This window comes from Oncorhynchus nerka, linkage group LG13 (assembly GCF_034236695.1).
Source record: "Oncorhynchus nerka isolate Pitt River linkage group LG13, Oner_Uvic_2.0, whole genome shotgun sequence".
Classification (NCBI taxonomy): Eukaryota; Metazoa; Chordata; class Actinopteri; order Salmoniformes; family Salmonidae; genus Oncorhynchus; species Oncorhynchus nerka.
In genome coordinates, this window is record NC_088408.1 from 16,269,358 (window position 1) to 16,288,788 (window position 19,431).

General features: G+C 45.3%; 1 protein-coding gene across 1 annotated transcript in view; it reads left to right on the top strand.

Moving 5' to 3' along the window:
• LOC115139168 (potassium channel subfamily K member 10-like) overlaps nt 1–14,469 on the top strand; it is a 29,117-nt gene extending 14,648 nt beyond the window's left edge. The window contains exons 3-7 of the mRNA XM_029676301.2: nt 4,423–4,540; nt 9,477–9,637; nt 10,618–10,810; nt 11,798–11,940; nt 12,279–14,469. Coding sequence (XP_029532161.1) covers nt 4,423–4,540; nt 9,477–9,637; nt 10,618–10,810; nt 11,798–11,940; nt 12,279–12,944 — 1,281 coding nt within the window. The 3' untranslated portion in view covers nt 12,945–14,469. The remainder of the gene's footprint in view (nt 1–4,422; nt 4,541–9,476; nt 9,638–10,617; nt 10,811–11,797; nt 11,941–12,278) is intronic.
• The last annotated feature ends 4,962 nt before the right edge of the window (nt 14,470–19,431 follow it).

The window sequence follows — 19,431 nt, forward strand, 5'->3', positions numbered from 1 at the left end:
AGGGAGATAAGTGTTTCCAGTTTCAGAGATTTTTGTAGTTCGTTCCAGTCATTGGCAGCAGAGAACTGGAAGGAGAGGTGGCCAAAGAAAGAATTGGTTTTGGGGGTGACTAGAGAGATACACCTGCTGGAGCGTGTGCTACAGGTGGGAGATGCTATGGTGACCAGCGAGCTGAGATAAGGGGGGACTTTACCTAGCAGGGTCTTGTAGATGGCATGGAGCCAGTGGGTTTGGCGACGAGTATGAAGCGAGGGCCAGCCAACGAGAGCGTACAGGTCGCAATGGTGGGTAGTATATGGGGCTTTGGTGACAAAACGGATTGCACTGTGATAGACTGCATCCAATTTGTTGAGTAGGGTATTGGAGGCTATTTTGTAAATGACATCGCCAAAGTCGGGGATTGGTAGGATGGTCAGTTTTACAAGGGTATGTTTGGCAGCATGAGTGAAGGATGCTTTGTTGCGAAATAGGAAGCCAATTCTAGATTTAACTTTGGATTGGAGATGTTTGATATGGGTCTGGAAGGAGAGTTTACAGTCTAACCAGACACCTAAATATTTGTAGTTGTCCACGTATTCTAAGTCAGAGCCATCCAGAGTAGTGATGTTGGACAGGCGGGTAGGTGTAGGTAGCGATCGGTTGAAGAGCATGCATTTAGTTTTACTTGTATTTATTCATTAGGGGCTATTGTTCTGGAGGACCCATGATGTATGGAAGTGGGCTGGGAGAATGTCAAATGTTTCTCCGGGTCTCTGCTCTGGGGGGTTTACTGCTGCTTGGGATTGAACAGATTACTCATTACAGAATCTTATCCCTCAAAGTCCAGTAATGTGCCACATCATGTTACAAGTGTAGCTTGATTTACTACAGTACCCACAATACTCTGGTGACTAGGTCTTTCCATCACACTGAATCTAGAGGATCATTAGACCTTCATATTTTCTGAAGCCATTGGGTTACGTTGCCTTTTATTCGGACTCATTGTTTGGGTACTGTATATTGCCAGATCATATTGTTGTCAACAACTAAGCCAGCATTGTCAAACATGAGGCAGGGTGCAGGCTGGTGTGTATGGCGTGTCATTTGATCCCTTCCATCCCACGGAGGTCCTACCCTGGCGTGTCACTCCATCCCACGGAGGTCCTACCCTGGCGTGTCATTCCATCCCACGGAGGTCCTACCCTGGCGTGTCACTCCATCCCACGGAGGTCCTACCCTGGCGTGCCACTCCATCCCACGGAGGTCCTACCCTGGCGTGCCACTCCATCCCACGGAGGTCCTACCCTGGCGTGCCACTCCATCCCACGGAGGTCCTACCCTGGCGTGTCACTCCATCCCACGGAGGTCCTACCCTGGCGTGTCACTCCATCCCACGGAGGTCCTACCCTGGCGTGTCGCTCCATCCCACGGAGGTCCTACCCTGGTGCCTTTTATTAATTACAATCACAGCCATAGTGTTGGGTATCACCCCACCGCTCTTCATCTATGCACACAGCATCGTAAACATCCTCCTCCAATCCAACATGAAAGGTGATTACTCTGGCAGAGAAAAGGGCAGATGATAAGCAGTGTTGGGACGCGTGCCAAGCTGCTTCTCTAGTTTCTTAGCCCAGAGGTAGAGCCTACAGAACAGGCAGCGCATGGCAGGGCCAGGAAGAGCAGGGTTTGGGCCAGACTACTGGGGGGAGAGATATATCTCCCCTGTACTCTGTGTCAGTTCTGTGGCGAACACAGTGACAACCTTCTCCTGTGGAATCTCTACAGCACTTTTTCTCTCACTGTTTATGTGGGTAGGGAGTGACTTTGAGCTTACATCCACTACAGAATCTAGTCCCCCTATATCAACTCATGACTAGTACTAGTCTCTTGCTGCAATGCACAAGTGGCAATAACAAAATGTTACAATATAACCAAGTTATCTTGGCAAGTTTCACACATTACTGCATGTGGTGTCTGTGCATCTCGACAAAAAGATAAATGCATGTGGCATACATTTGTTAACTGAGAAGGCAGCTCAACAAACATACAAGGTTCAGCAGAAGAATGTCTACGCAAGCACATTAGGAGAGAATGAGTGTTATTTGCCCTAATTAAAAATGTTTAAACCCCTACCAAAAATATTAATGAATTATAATCCACATAGTAATTCACATTTCCTGTTTCTGCATGATTATATTGCTGCTATAGCAAACTGGCTCAAATGAAGATCCTACATCTGTATGAATAGGAAGTTACAGAAGCCATGCAGACCATGTGGTTGAACAGAGGGCAAAGAAGGGCCTCACAACCCACTCTGCCTTAACACAGATCTTTCAGGCATGTTTTACTCTTATCAGATCCTACATCTGTATGAATAGGAAGTTACAGAAGCCATGCAGACCATGTGGTTGAACAGAGGCTAAAGAAGGACCTCACAACCCACTCTGCCTTAACACAGATCTTTCAGGCATGTTTTACTCCTATCAGATCCTACATCTGTATGAATAGGAAGTTACAGAAGCCATGCAGACCATGTGGTTGAACAGAGGCTAAAGAAGGACCTCACAACCCACTCTGCCTTAACACAGATCTTTCAGGCATGTTTTACTCCTATCAGATCCTACATACGCTATGTTTTAAATGCATACAGATATAGGATCTTAAATCGACCAGTTTCTCACTGCAGGAAAATAAGCCTGCAGCAACAGGAAATGTGAATTATTGTGTGGATTATAATTAATGGAGTTTTTTGTGGAGGATGATACATTTTTAGTTAGGGCAAATCAAGTCTGACATTTTTTAAAGTGGAAATTACAAACTTTAGAAACCTTTTTCAAACCTTGCATACACTAAGTTTGCATTTCCTGGTGTGCAGGATTAAGATCCTGTATCTGTATTTCAGAGTGCAGATCCCTGATGGCGATGGCTGCTTCTAATGGAGATGACATTGATCTCTTTGGAACTCATTCAAGGTGTCCTGAAGCAAAACCCATTCTGATAGAAACGCTGAGTCACCTTTCATTATCCAGGCATGCTGCTGCTCTGCCCAGTGCCAGGTCTTCACCAGTCCTCTGATACAGGCAGGGGTTTCATTTAGATGCCATTCATAATCTGTGGAAAGGATGGGGCTCAGGGAAAGGATCACAGCTGCTATTCTTGCTTTCCAACCAATGTGCATGAATTGAGGAGCAAACTGAAGTGAACAGGAAATTCAGCAACTCTTGGAGGACAGTGGAAGTTGATTTAAAAGCAACCTGAAATGCTTTAACAATAAATAATCATTTTTATCCTCCAAGACTTGCTGAATTTCCTCTTCACTTCAAATAGGCTGGGGCTTTTTTGTATTCATTATTTTACTAGATAAGTTGATTGAGAAACCATTCTCGTGCAAAGCAACAACCTGTTACATGGGAGAGGAGAGGCATTGAATGAATAGTAAAGTCTTACCACAGTAAATAAAAGGTATTTTGTGCTTCAAAGTTTAGCGTGTCCAAAGATCTTAGTCAGATTTGTTTCATTATATAGTGATGATCCAAACAAAGCCTGGGGCAGATGTACAGTAACTGCTCATCAGACATAAGCTATGATTAGACTGTCAGTTTGGAAAAACGAGCTGATTGCATGTGTAACCAACCAGAGTTCAAAACCAGGTCTCCTGCGCATCACAATACTGTGTTAGCCCGATGTAGCTACGGTAACAACATTCTTCAGGTCTCAGGCAAGGTTAGTCATCACTCAAGCATGGTTTGAAAATCCACCTCCATTACACAAGCCGCTATCAGCATGGTCAGTGATGATCAGATACAATCAGGTCCCTCTGTCCTCTCCCGTTGTCCTCTTTCTGTCCCCTACCTCTGGACTGTCATGGTGTCTCCTGCTCTGTTCTTGTTTACTTGGCCTTCAACCATTTCCACCTATCCCACCATCCCTCACACCCTGAGCTACTTCCTGTTGCGCAACACGCCGATGTTCCATCTGGCATGCCGGCTTCCTGACGTGTAGACTGGAAGACTGGCACAGAGTGTGAGGGTTGCTCAGGACATGGTGGGCATCATGTGCCCCGCCCGCCCCACGTGCCCTCTCTCTCTCTCTGTGTGTGGCACTGTCCTGATGATTCACCGTGCAGAGGCGTCGTCAGCGCTAAGCTACACAGCAGTCATATGTTACGCAACTGGCTCCTTTAGGAAATCACATGGGAAGGTTTGACAGATCCTTATGCGAAAGCCCCCCTGAGAATTCAGCTATTCAACATGCAAATTATGTTATGGTTTAGCAATCAACACATGCTTTTACAGCTGTAGGATAACTGAAAGAGAAACTCTCAAGAGACTCTGTACCACCAAACAATGCTGCCATTTTGAACATAATACCATCATCTTTATCCACATAAAGTTGTCTAATTCCTTTTAAACTGGTGAATGTATTTTGCGTTTGTGTGTCCAGCACTCTGTAGATGCTGTGAATGCTGGGGTCAGCCCGATAGGAGACACATCCTATAACTCCAGTCACTGGGACCTGGGCAGTGCCTTCTTCTTCGCCGGAACAGTCATCACAACCATAGGTAATAGCATCAAATCAAATGTTATTGGGCGCATACACATATTTAGCGAAATGCTCATCTTGTTGGACACATACCTGCTCTGTTTATTTCCATTGAGGCCTATGTGATCAATCACATCTGTAGTTACATTACCTGTTATTCTTGACCATTATTCAACCTGTTTGTTCTGGATCCCCTTATTCACACTGAGGCTGTTGTTCATTGACCAATGTTCCTTTTTTTGAAGTTCAACTTTTCTTGTGGGTTAGGAAGTGAAGTGCTCTGTTGAAAACAATGCAGAAAACTTCCTAAAGTGTTATCTGTAGATAAAAGCCTTGGTAACACTTTATTTGGATAGTTCATATTAAATCAAAGTTTATTTGTCACGTGCGCCGAATACAACAGGTGTAGAGGCTCCGGACTCTGACAGTAGCATGACTGATTACCGATTGTTATGAAAACTTAAAATTGTCCCTAATTAATCGGCCATTCCGATTAATCAGTCGACCTCTAGTATGTACGTACAGTCACTGTGGGGACGACGTCCTTGATGCACTTATTGATAAAGCCAGTGACTGATGTGGTGTACTCCTCAATGCCATCGGAAGAATCCCAGAACATGTTCCAGTCTGTGAAAGCAAAACAGTCCTGTAGTTTAGCATCTGCTTCATCTGACCACTTTTTTATAGACCGAATCACTGGTGCTTCCTGCTGTAATTTTTGCTTGTAAGCAGGAATCAGGAGGATAGAGTTGTGGTCGGATTTACAAAATGGAGGGTGAGGGAGAGCTTTGTACGCGTCTCTGTATGTGGAGTACAGGTGATCTAGATTTTTTTCCCCCTCTGGTTGCACGTTTAACATGTTGATAGAAATTTGGTAGAACTGATTTGTTTCCCTGCATTATAGTCTCTGGCCACTAGGAGCACCACCTCTGGGTTAGTGGTTCCCTGTTTGCTTATTTCCTTATAGCTGACTGCGTGCAGTCTTAGTGCCAGCATCTGTCTGTTGTGGTAAATAAACAGCCACGAAAAGTATAGCTGAAAACTCTCTAGGCAAGTAGTTTGGCCTGCAATTTATCACAATATACTCTACTTCAGGCGAGAAAAATCTAGAGACTTCCTCAGATTTCGTGCACCAGCTGTTGTTTACAAATATGCACAGACTCCACTCGTCTTGCCGGACGATTTGTGCTGTTCTATCTTGCCGGTGCAGCGTTTCACATTCGTGGTTCGCTACTGCTTTTTTGGTTTGTTTTTCATTTTCAACAGGATTAGGAATGATTTATGAGGATGTTTGGAGTAGTTATCAGGCAGTGTTGGTGTAATTCAAGTCAAGTGCATTGGTTGATGAAACATTCTAACATTTTACCTGAGGTAGTGCCATTTACATTGGACTGTATGGGCCAGTTTCCCGGAACCAGATTGTATACTTCCCGGAATAAAAAACTACACTTAATGGAGAATATGCATTGAAAGTTAATTTCTGTCCAGAAAATGGAATGGGCGTAGTCAGGGTCCAGGAAACTGTCTCTGTGTTGCTCTGCCGCTGTGTTATAGGTGTGGAATCATAACATTGTCTTCAACAGAACCTTCCAAACCATTGAAGGCCTTTAGTTTGATGGAGGGGCGGAAGGAGGCCTTCAGTTTGATGGAAGGGCGGAAGGAGGCCTTTAGTTTGATGGAGGGGCGGAAGGAGGCCTTTAGTTTGATGGAGGGGCGGAAGGAGGCCTTTAGTTTGATGGAGGGGCAGAAGGAGGCCTTTAGTTTGATGGAGGGGCAGAAGGAGGCCTTTAGTTTGATGGAGGGGCAGAAGGAGGCCTTCAGTTTGATGGAAGGGCGGAAGGAGGCCTTTAGTTTGATGGAGGGGCGGAAGGAGGCCTTCAGTTTGATGGAAGGGCGGAAGGAGGCCTTTAGTTTGATGGAGGGGCAGAAGGAGGCCTTTAGTTTGATGGAGGGGCAGAAGGAGGCCTTTAGTTTGATGGAGGGGCAGAAGGAGGCCTTTAGTTTGATGGAGGGGCAGAAGGAGGCCTTTAGTTTGATGGAGGGGCGGAAGGAGGCCTTTAGTTTGATGGAAGGGCGGAAGGAGGCCTTTAGTTTGATGGAGGGGCGGAAGGAGGCCTTTAGTTTGATGGAGGGGCAGAAGGAGGCCTTTAGTTTGATGGAGGGGCAGAAGGAGGCCTTTAGTTTGATGGAAGGAGGCCTTTAGTTTGATGGAGGGGCAGAAGGAGGCCTTTAGTTTGATGGAGGGCAGAAGGAGGCCTTTAGTTTGATGGAGGGGCAGAAGGAGGCCTTTAGTTTGATGGAGGGGCCTTTAGTTTGATGGAGGGGCAGAAGGAGGCCTTTAGTTTGATGGAGGGGCAGAAGGAGGCCTTTAGTTTGATAGTTTGATGGAGGGGCAGAAGGAGGCCTTTAGTTTGATGGAGGGCGGAAGGAGGCCTTTAGTTTGATGGAGGGGCAGAAGGAGGCCTTTAGTTTGATGGAGGGGCAGAAGGAGGCCTTTAGTTTGATGGAGGGGCAGAAGGAGGCCTTTAGTTTGATGGAGGGGCAGAAGGAGGCCTTTAGTTTGATGGAGGGGCAGAAGGAGGCCTTTAGTTTGATGGAGGGGCAGAAGGAGGCCTTTAGTTTGATGGAGGGGCAGAAGGGCCTTAGTTTGATGGAGGGGCAGAAGGAGGCCTTTAGTTTGATGGAGGGGCAGAAGGAGGCCTTTAGTTTGATGGAGGGGCAGAAGGAGGCCTTTAGTTTGATGGAGGGGCAGAAGGAGGCCTTTAGTTTGATGGAGGGGCAGAAGGAGGCCTTTAGTTTGATGGAGGGGAGGGGAAGGAGGCCTTTAGTTTGATGGAGGGGCGGAAGGGCTTTAGTTTGATGGAGGCCTTTAGTTTGATGGAGGGGCAGAAGGAGGCCTTTAGTTTGATGGAGGGGCAGAAGGAGGCCTTTAGTTTGATGGAGGGGGAAGGAGGCCTTTAGTTTGATGGAGGGGCGGAATGAGGCCTTTAGTTTGATGGAGGGCGGAAGGAGGCCTTTGATGGTTTGATGGAGTTTGGGCGGAAGGAGGCCTTTAGTTTGATGGAGGGGCGGAAGGAGGCCTTTAGCCTTTAGTTTGATGGAGGGGCGGAAGGAGGCCTTTAGTTTGATGGAAGGAGGCCTTTAGTTTGATGGAGGGCGGGAGGCCTTTAGTTTGATGGAGGGGCGGAAGGAGGCCTTTAGTTTGATGGAGGGGCGGAAGGAGGCCTTTAGTTTGATGGAGGGGCGGAAGGAGGCCTTTAGTTTGATGGAAGGAGGCCTTTAGTTTGATGGAGGGGAAGGAGGCCTTTAGTTTGATGGAGGGGCGGAAGGAGGCCTTTAGTTTGATGGAGGGGCGGAAGGAGGCCTTTAGTTTGATGGAGGGGCGGAAGGAGGCCTTTAGTTTGATGGAGGGGCGGAAGGAGGCCTTTAGTTTGATGGAGGGGCAGAAGGAGGCCTTCAGTTTGATGGAAGGGCAGAAGGAGGCCTTCAGTTTGATGGAGGGGCAGAAGGAGGCCTTTAGTTTGATGGAGGGGCGGAAGGAGGCCTTTAGTTTGATGGAGGGGCAGAAGGAGGCCTTTAGTTTGATGGAGGGGCAGAAGGAGGCCTTTAGTTTGATGGAGGGCGGAAGGAGGCCTTTAGTTTGATGGAGGGGCAGAAGGAGGCCTTTAGTTTGATGGAGGGGCAGAAGGAGGCCTTTAGTTTGATGGAGGGGCGGAAGGAGGCCTTTAGTTTGATGGAGGGGCGGAAAGAGGCCTTTAGTTTGATTGAGGGGCGGAAGGAGGCCTTTAGTTTGATGGAGGGGCGGAAGGAGGCCTTTAGTTTGATGGAGGGGCGGAAGGAGGCCTTTAGTTTGATGGAGGGGCGGAAGGAGGCCTTTAGTTTGATGGAGGGGCGGAAGGAGGCCTTTAGTTTGATGGAGGGGCGGAAGGAGGCCTTTAGTTTGATGGAGGGGCAGAAGGAGGCCTTCAGTTTGATGGAAGGGCAGAAGGAGGCCTTTAGTTTGATGGAGGGGCAGAAGGAGGCCTTTAGTTTGATGGAGGGGCGGAAGGAGGCCTTCAGTTTGATGGAGGGCGGAAGGAGGCCTTCAGTTTGATGGAGGGGCGGAAGGAGGCCTTTAGTTTGATGGAGGGGCGGAAGGAGGCCTTTAGTTTGATGGAGGGGCGGAAGGAGGCCTTTAGTTTGATGGAGGGGCGGAAGGAGGCCTTTAGTTTGATGGAGGGGCGGAAGGAGGCCTTTAGTTTGATGGAGGGGCGGAAGGAGGCCTTTAGTTTGATGGAGGGGCGGAAGGAGGCCTTCAGTTTGATGGAGGGGCAGAAGGAGGCCTTCAGTTTGATGGAGGGGCAGAAGGAGGCCTTTAGTTTGATGGAGGGGCGGAAGGAGGCCTTTAGTTTGATGGAGGGGCTGAAGGAGGCCTTTAGTTTGATGGAGGGGCAGAAGGAGGCCTTTAGTTTGATGGAGGGCGGAAGGAGGCCTTTAGTTTGATGGAGGGGCAGAAGGAGGCCTTTAGTTTGATGGAGGGGCAGAAGGAGGCCTTTAGTTTGATGGAGGGGCGGAAGGAGGCCTTTAGTTTGATGGAGGGGCGGAAAGAGGCCTTTAGTTTGATTGAGGGGCGGAAGGAGGCCTTTAGTTTGATGGAGGGGCGGAAGGAGGCCTTTCACTTTAATTTCAGTGGCATGTCTCTAATTAAATCAGAAGAGTTGGTCTAGCCTATACCCCCTTCTGTGATTCCAAGTGGAAACTGACTCTGCAAGCGGTGGACAAAGGGACAGAAGCTTAGCTAGCAGACAGCCCATGTTGGCCTTTTGTAGATAGCAGTGTGTGTATAAGTCTATGGGGAAGAGGAGATGGATTTGGTATTGCACAAACCCACTTTGTCTGCCGTTGATAAGATATAAAGGTTTAGGGCTTTTCACATCTGAAAAACATCCTCTTCTCCTTCTCTGTTCCTTACACAGGGTACGGTAACATTGCCCCAAGCACGGAGGGCGGGAAGATTTTCTGTATCCTGTATGCAATATTCGGCATCCCTCTGTTTGGGTTTCTGCTAGCCGGTGTGGGGGACCAGCTAGGGACCATTTTTGTGAAAAGCATTGCGAAGGTGGAGAAAATGTTCAGAGTAAGTTCACAGCATACAGTAAGTTCACAGCATGAACAGTATGAATAATGATGATGCTATTTTCATGTACTATAAGAATAATTATTGAATATCAAAATAACTTTTAAATGTGAGATGGTGATAGGCTAGAGACCTCAAACTCAACTCTGGACCTCCAAGCCAGTTCCACTGCATTGTCTAATTGCTCCGCTGGGACACCAGGTGGGTGCAATTCATTATCAGGTAGAACCGAAACAGCAGGCTCTGGACCACGTAGGGTAAAGGTTGAATACCCCTGGACTAGAGATTAGAGAGATCTGGGGAATTTCCAAATTGAAAGTGAAATTTTGCACATACTGAGTGAGGTATTATCCTCTGTTAATGATGTATGGGGTCTACATTATTGCTTGTTAATGAGCAGGGGGCGATGGCTGTCATGCTTTACTCTGATTGGCCCAACAGCTCCAATCTGTCCTGTGGGGTTTTATAGTGTTGCAGTCAAACAGGAATACCTGGGGGGTATTCATTACGCCTCGCAACGGAAACCCTTCACTGTTTAAGAATCAAACGGAAAGAAATGGGTAGGGACCTACCTAAATTTGTGCAATAGAAACTCGTATTCATTGCAAAACATTTTGAACAGACTAAACGTTTTGCAACAATCTGCATAATGAATATACCCCTGGGGTGAAAGCTGTACTGAGTGAGCTATGCCTCTGTGACAGCCCACAGCCACAACCATCGTTATGTCTCATTTGATCTAATCAGGCATCTTATGCATCTTTAGTTCATCACTAGGCGGTGTCAGAGTGGATAAATAGATGCCACCTTGTTAGAGTCACAAATGTCATCACTAGAACTCAGTAGGGATGCCACCACAGAACGACAACACACTGTGTGCCTTCTGTTAAAATGACCTCCATCGCCTCCACTGTGTGTGTGCGCCTGTTTGTGTGTGTGTGTGCGCCTGTTTGTGTGTGTATCCTCTTCTCCTCCCCCAGCGCAAACAGAACCAAATCAGCCAGACAAAGATCCGAGTGGCCTCCACGTTACTCTTCATCCTGGCGGGCTGCATCCTCTTCGTCACCATCCCTGCAGTCATCTTCAAACACATAGAAGGCTGGACAGGACTGGAGGCCATTTACTTTGTTGTCATCACTCTGACAACTATTGGAATAGGAGACTATGTGGCAGGTGAGAGCTAGCATATTTCTGTACTGTAGGCAGTGAAAGTGCCATAAACAGATGTTTATCTGATAATGATCTCTAAATTGCTGCCATTTTGAGTCAGACATCACGGTATAAGCTTTATACTAAGACATCATAAAGGCTCATAGAGTACATGCTTAAAACAACTAATAAAGCATTTAAATTAAAGTGTTACCCGCACACTGCTCTTGCTCTGACGAAGGCCTTGTGGTCGATACGTAGAGCTTATTAAAGAGCAGTGATGCTATCAAGAGCAGTGTGCGGGTTTCTTCTTTTTTCTCATCTTATTCAACTATTACCATGCACTTGTGAAAAAGATCAGATCAGATGTGCTCGTGCCTTTTTTGAATATATTACCACATTTATCATTCTAACAACTGTTTGTACCCATTCATTTAGCTTTAATAAACTCTATTATGGTTGGAGGAGGTGTCTGTCATTTCTTCCTGCTGTGCCATTTCTACTGTGGCTATATATTTATCATTCATGGAGGGGTCTTAGTGAACGTGGAGAGGGTTCATAATGTGAAAAGCGATTGTCTATTGCCTTGGTGAAATTGATGTCCATTACCAGGCTGTCATAGCTCGGTCTCTCTGACAGAGCTGCTGCCGCACCCTACTTATCATTTATTTTCCAATCGCTCTTTGACACACAAATGCTTATCTTCAGAAAATTAGCTTTGGTCGTTTCTGTTCTCTGGATTTTTGACTGTAACTACCAACTGGATACCACGAAAAAGGGGTCAAAAATAAATAATAAAATAAATATGTTCCAAAATAATCTGACTATCAGGGCTGTTTTCATTAGGCACCAAACGGAAGAAAATGAACTGAAACATGGAGGGACTGCATATCCAATAAGAAACACACATTTTTAGTTTCAGTTAAAAAATATTTTGATATGGTTGGCACTCCTGAACATGACCCAGGTCTCATCATGCTGACCGTTTCATTGTTTGTTTACATCCTACAGGAGGGGACCGGAGGGTGGAGTATCGTAATTGGTATAGACCACTGGTGTGGTTCTGGATCCTGGTGGGTTTGGCTTATTTCGCTGCTGTGCTGAGTATGATCGGTGACTGGCTGAGGGTTCTGTCCAAGAAGACAAAAGAGGAGGTAAGATGATATGACTACGGTATACTACTATGGTATAGAACTGCAATGTTGTAGTTGAATACTACATGGGCTTATGTATTAAAACATTTTCACCCAACTTTTAACCTAAATCCAATGACGATGTGAAATGTTTTGTGGATTTCACGTTGAATGCACGTTGGTTTGCCAACTCAACCAAATGTTGAGACGTTGAACTAACGTATGTGCCCAGTGGGTAATTACTTTCACCAATTCTGTAAACTATTCCTTTAAAGGTAATAGTCGGTTAATTTGGATTGTCATGCGTTATAGTATTTCATGGTGTGAAATGACCTTGGTTTTATCTTGACATGCACAAGGTCGGTGAGATCAAGGCCCACGCGGCTGAGTGGAAGGCCAACGTGCGCGCCGAGTTCCGGGAGACGCGGCGCCGCCTGAGCGTGGAAGTCAGTGACAAGCTCCAGCGGGCCGCCACCATCCGTAGCATGGAGCGCCGTCAGCTGGGCCTGGACCAGCGGGCCGTCTCCATGGACATGCTCTCCCCGGAACGCCGTGCCGTCTTCAACAGCCTGGACACCAACCCCTACAAGACCTCGTCCCAGGAGAGCATTGATACCAAGATCAACAACCTGCGTCTGAGAGGGGCCGAGTGTGATCCACACCGGTCTGACAATGTGGCCGCCTCGGAGGACAACATCTTTAATCGCTTGGGCTCTGTCACCAAGCTGGCCAGGAGGAGCAAGAACCGCGAGCTGAAGAAAAACATCCCAGATGAACTACGATGCAGGCCCTATAGTACTCCGCCCATGGAGATAGGGGAGAGGAAGGAGGAAGAGGAGCAAGATGAGGGATTAGACAAAGAGTTCAACACCAGCCTGTCCAATCTGCCGCTGTTCGTGGAAGTGTGCAAGCCCCAGAACGGTTTTACAGTACCATTCATACCACTACAGACCAAAGATAAAGAAACTGAGGAGGAGACATTTCAACTTGAAGAAAAGGAGCTGCATATCCAGATGGATCCTTAAGACTGTTGGCTGTTTCTCCTGAGAATATTACGTTTTAAACATCACTACCGTATGTGCCTTACATCTCTCTCACTCCTCTGTGCTTGATATTGGGGGAACAGTTGTCCCTGTGTGCTATGTAATGTTATTCAATATTCACTGTGCCGTAATAACCTGAAGTTAAGACATGGGCATCATCAGTTTCTACAATCACGTGGTAAAATATTGAGATTTGGTGTTCTTGTGGTACAGAACAACCAAAATGATGGTCATGTTTATTTTGAGGGAAGAGAAGATGGCTGCTAATCAGAAGAGTCAATGATAAAGTAAATAAAATGCAGTAGCAGACTGCTATGATGTCTCTTTGGGGAGGGTCGGACCTATATGCACATACTATTTAGGACTATCAAAGTCCACTATCTGAGGTCATTTTAGGACCAAAGAACTGAGCTGCTGAGAGAAGAACAAACATTGTGAAAGACTGGAGAGTAACTCAGATTTGGTCATTTGGTCTCATTCCATCACAATACATAAACTATGAAAAATGGATAAAAAAAGGAATAAACACAGCCACATTGTGTGTGCATGTTACATGAGCTAAGCTGTTTAATGTCTAAGTGTATGACTACGCTACCAACTTCATGAACTGTCTTTAAAACTTGAATCTCAGGGCTTGTGGTCCTAATGTTGTCGTTGAAATGTGACTAAAGGATGCTGCATTCACACTTTGTGAAAGAGGAGCTTTGGCTGCACTTAGAATGGCTTTCAGAAGATGACAGTTTATGACAATGGAGCAGAAGATTAGCCACAATGCAAGGAAGGAGAAAATGCCCCTAATTGCACAGACAGGATACTGTCAAATTTGAGAATTTGGGACACAGAGGTTCTTTGGCGGTAACATGTATGATTAAAAAAATCCAAGGATTTGCTTGAATACAGTGTGTTACTCTGAGATGACATCTTTGTTATACATAGTGTACCATGTTACATTGATGTGTTCTATAAAGAACATTGTGTTCTGACAGATGAGGGATAATGACACTGAAAACATGCACGAATCAACTTTGCATTTCAATTGTGGTTTACTAATAGTATTATAATAATCTAATTACAAACCCTTTAAGATGCATGGGTTAAATAACATTACCTCTATGTATATCTCGCTCAATTTCTCACCTGCGCGCACGTGCACACTTCATACACGCATATACACACCTAAATTTGAATTCCTTGTGTTTGCATTGATATGGGTGCAGAATTAGCATGGTGTGAATGCAGCAAAGGACTCTCAATGCTATAACGCTACAAAGAAATGCATATTAAAAAAGACATGGAACACAAAAGCATGCTATTTTGCAAAAATATTAATGCTATATGGAAGTGATTGTATACCACCACTTGCTTCAGAAGAGGACGGTTAGCATAGCATTTTTAACTGCCCATGTTGATCTAGCATGGGCTACACCTGCTCACTATTTGGACGTTGTTCACAGTATTACTTGTGCCACCATTACATTAAATGTAGTGAGTGCCTTTTGGAAATAAATATCACTGAATGAAGTGCTATTGGGAGTTGCTTGTTTTTTCCTTCGAGCGTAGAGTTATTGTGTTGTCAACATCACTATTTCTCAGTCTACCTTATCAGAGGTTTTCATCAAGCTGGAAAAAGGAAGTATCCAGCCGTGTATCGCTTTCACTCTCATTGGCAATGACCTTGTTGGAACACAAACAAACAATCCCCTCTTGAGGCCATCTGTGCCCGCCCCTCATAACACCCCCTGTTTAATCTTCAGGGCTGTTTCCTGCTATGAAACCATGTATAGATCATTTTGATATAAAACCCTCTTTTATACTGATCAATATCTCCCATCCCAGTTAGGTGTTGCTGTTCATCTTAGAGGATGTACAGTCTTTGTAGAATAGTGAATTTGAGGGTAATAACAGCACTAGCAAAGAGTTAAACATCAGACAACAGCAGAGGAAAGCTAAATTATGTAGCAACTACAAAGAGTGTACTCTTGGTCTCGCATGAAAGTTGTTGCGAAGCTGTGGAGAAAGATGGCAGATTGCAGCAGGAGCTTTGGTGTTTTATTTCGAATGGAACATGGAAACTACAGAGTGCATGCAAATCAATTGCAGGTTAATTGAAGAGGATGGGTGCCAATGTAGTGCAAGATTGTGCTGCGTGGCTGTCTCTATCTATCAGGCTGGTATACAGGGACACCTCCATAACAAACAGAGATCTAGTGCCAGTGTTGGCAGCTATGTGCGTTATTGAGCCATGAAAAGCTCAAAGAAGCCGGAACCTGTCAGTGTTATTGACATTAATGACCTCCATTGTTGCCTGAGTTTGAACGAACTGCACTGTAGATGGAGATGGGTTATTGTCTTGCCTGATAATGGTCAGGTAAATCAACTCATAAAGCTTGACTGAGCAAAATATGAGGCATTTATAAGTGATATTCTTCAAAAATCAATTGGTATATATCATGAATTTGAATTACAATAAAGGGCTGTAACTATCTCAGGAGGTCTTCAGGGCATAAGGTTGAAATGAACAGGCCTTTGGGGCATAAGGTCAAAATTAGCAGGCCTTTGGGGCATAAGGTTAAAATTAGCAGGCCTTTGGAGCATAAGGTTAAAATTAGCAGGCCTTTGGGGCATAAGGTTGAAATTAGCATATTTCCAAGATGTGATGGGAGTTTTAGTACCCACTTCAGACAGATCGCACACTGGCAGTTCTTATAGACACACATCCTCCTACATTCTGTCTATCCTCATCAACAGCTACAGAGCAGTGGTAACAACACCACTGATCCAAGAACATCACATCTATTGAGCTTTCTTCCTGTGAGGTTGCTAGAAATAGGCTTACAGATTATAGCAGGGGACTTGGGTGAGACATTCAATTAACAGTGATTGCTCCTGTGTATTTTGATGTAAACCTGGCTAGGGTAAAATCATGTAATGGAAAGAAACAATAAAAGCAGGTGTGATATTTTATCCACTTTTTTTAACGCTGTTAAACATCAAACCAATCAGATTTTCTATTATATTAAATTCACATAGAAATATGGGTTATAGATCTATCATTCTACTTGAAAGCAAGTCTAAGACGCTGTAGGTCTGTTCTATGTGCACTATTTCTATGCTTCCCATTCATAAGTTCTTGTTTTTGCGTCTTTACTTTCAGTTTTGTACTATATATTTCTGCATAGTGCAATTTTAAAGGTCATAGATCCTAGCCAATCCCCGACATGGAATATAAATCACATGGCTGTACAAATATTACCTCGCTTCTTTATGTGTCTGTCATTGCCAAGTCTGCAGCCACAGTGAGGAACATAGCTGGGTTCAGGTTATAGGTCACAGCACCAATTCACTTCTAACCCACCCGGGAGATGTGTTGTTGAATAAACCACCAACTATATCCACAGCCAACTAAACACAAATCTCTACAGGCAAGCACATCAGATATAATATTTAGGATCATTGAAAGTGTTGGTGAACTTTACCGCTCCTGCTACCTAAAACTATCATTCCACAGGCTCACTGGCCTCACTGTCAGTCTATCTGTGACTAATATTAATATCCCACAGGTCAGCGACTTCCAGGGTGTTCACCGGAGTTCCACACAGAGGTATTGCCTTGGCAGTGTGGCTATGAGGACAGAGGGAATATCACTGAACAGTGAACACACACACACACACACACACACACACACACACACACACACAGATGCTTACAAACTTGTGCATGCATAAGCTCCCGTGTACACACTCACACACACACACACACACACACACACACACACACACACACACACACACACACACACACACACACACACACAAACAGCATATGTTTTACTATCCTTGTTGGGACCTCAAATTCCATTCAAATTTCAATTTTCCCTAAACCCTAACCCCGAAGGAACTTTGAAGTGAAACACGGTCCATTCTGATTTCTGCTCCCTCACCCTTCACATCCTCAACCCTCAGTCACTCAGCCAGTGCCAGCCAGTACCAGTCATGTAGACTGAAGACCAGCTGTTATGCCTCAGTGCCATATGGTCACCTCAGGCCTCCTCCTTCAGCGATGTATCAAAGTGATGAATGAATCCTGATGTTTAGCAGCTTGGACTGAGGTGATTTCCTTCTATCAACTCCCAGGATATCTGTCAGTAGGGGAACGGCCATAGAATCACAATTGCTTTTCGCCAGTCACGACTTACGAGTGTAGCCAACTCTGACAGTGTTATGTTAGCACTGCAGCAGAAAAAAGGAGTGGTCCTGTGAGGGACAGAACTGGGAAGAATGTACAAGGATCAGAGACTCGAGAGTCACATTGACTTGGCTGATTTGGCCCTGAGCTTGATCTGTGCTTTATCTCAGCACTCTGAGTTCTATTCTACAACACCACCCTCTAACAGGGACACACACACACCTCACACACCTCGCTCACATGAAGACACACATGTACAGGATTTAGAGTCCTTGACAAGGTGCGCCAAAGAAATCACGCAATGTGTGATGCGGCAAGGTGTGTGGTTGCCATGGAAACCGGTATCCATGTAAATCTCAGCCAATTGGGCTGAGTGAGTTTCTGCCTTTCCATGATAAGCCGACAAACTCACCATTCGCCTACGCAAACACTTTCTACACCACAGTTATTTTTTTTACAGGGATTTTCAATAGTTAACATGTTAGATGAATGCACCACATGAGAAAATCAATATAGTGCATTAAGTATAATATCTGTACTGAGGCTGACTCTTGCCTTGCCACACCTCTGTCTCAGAGGACAAGATGTTTTCTTTCCTGTAAAGTGTTTAGCCAGGCCTCTCCACCATGGCAGGGTCGCACCCCCCTTCTTCACAACTATTTTGTCACATACACTGAAATTAGACAAACTATTTGAGTTTTAGCAACCAGGAAATGGTGCAGCGATTTCTGCATAGGTCAATTTAAAGGTTACAGATCCCAGGCAATCTCTGACATGAAATATAAACCATATAGCTGTACAAATATTACCCTGTTTCATTACATGCCTGTCATTGTCTTGTCTGCAGCCACAGTGAGGAACACAGCTGGGCAGCCTGCTGCAACAGACATAACAAGAGGAGGAAAATAATAGGTTAAGAAAAAAGGGTCGCTTCCCCTTCTTCTGGGTCTCCCCCGTTCTTCTGGGTCTCCCCCTTCTTCTGGGTCTCCCCCCTTCTTCTGGGTCTCCCCCCTTCTTCTGGGTCTCCCCCTTCTTCTGGGTCTACCCCCTTCTTCTGGGTCTCTCCCTTCTTCTGGGTCTCCCCCTTCTTCTGGGTCTCCCCCCTTCTTCTGGGTCTCCCCCTTCTTCTGGGTCTCCCCCTTCTTCTGGGTCTACCCCCTTCTTCTGGGTCTCCCCCTTCTTCTGGGTCTCCCCCCTACTTCTGGGTCTCCCCCCTTCTTCTGGGTCTACCCCCTTCTTCTGGGTCTCCCCCTTCTTCTGGGTCTCCCCCCTTCTTCTGGGTCTCCCCCTTCTTCTGGGTCTCCCCCCTTCTTCTGGGTCTCCCCCCTTCTTTGCATGGCTCCTCCCTTCTTCACTCATATAGAGGATCAATACTTCTGTAATGACAGATAAATGTTCCATGTTTATAATACCACCATACAGCAACCCCTATATCAGATTATTCAGAACACTTATTGCTGTCCTTTATAAAATAAATTACAATAACTTTGATTAGAGTGTACAGACGCAGACATACAGATGCAGATACTGATGCTAAACGCAATCCCTAATGCATCCATGTGTAGCACATGGAGATGTCCTCAGCCTTAAGTAGAGTATTCTTTATTATTCACAGGGGGCAATTCATTTTGCAGCACGTAGTAAAAACACATTGAACACATATCAAAACAAGGCATACAGCAACATGTACACAACTAGCAGTAATACTACAGGTCATTGAGGAAGATGATAGCAGAACGATAGTTTAAGCCTATTGTTTTTAAACGTGGGGAGCCTGTATATAAGCTCTGAGGGAAGCAACATAAATTAATCAAAGAAGAGATGTTGAGAGTCCCTCGGAATGGATTGTGCCTTCCTGCACAGTGTGACTAGTGTCTGACACAGGTGAGAAAGGCCAGTTGTGTTCCTTCCTGCTACCTAGTTTTACAATGTTACCCAGCCTGCTCTTACTCTTTACATTGAGATGACCAAAACAGCAGATCATATTAAATGTTAAAATGGATTAAATTAACGACCTGTAAAATATTGTCATCATCTACCAGGAAGGATCTTCTATTAGGAAGAAACACTGATTTCACTTTGCACAGATAGCATCCACATTGGCCTCAAAACTCGGTTTGCTGTCAAGGAAAGTGCCAACATATTTGAATCGATCAACGGTCTCACTGGCTCACCATCTATCACAGTCTGTATCTGTGGCAGTCAATAGCCATATCCTTGGTTTTCTTGACATTAAGATCTAAGTTGGAACGGTCAAGCCATCCAAAAAACTCCTCCACCACTG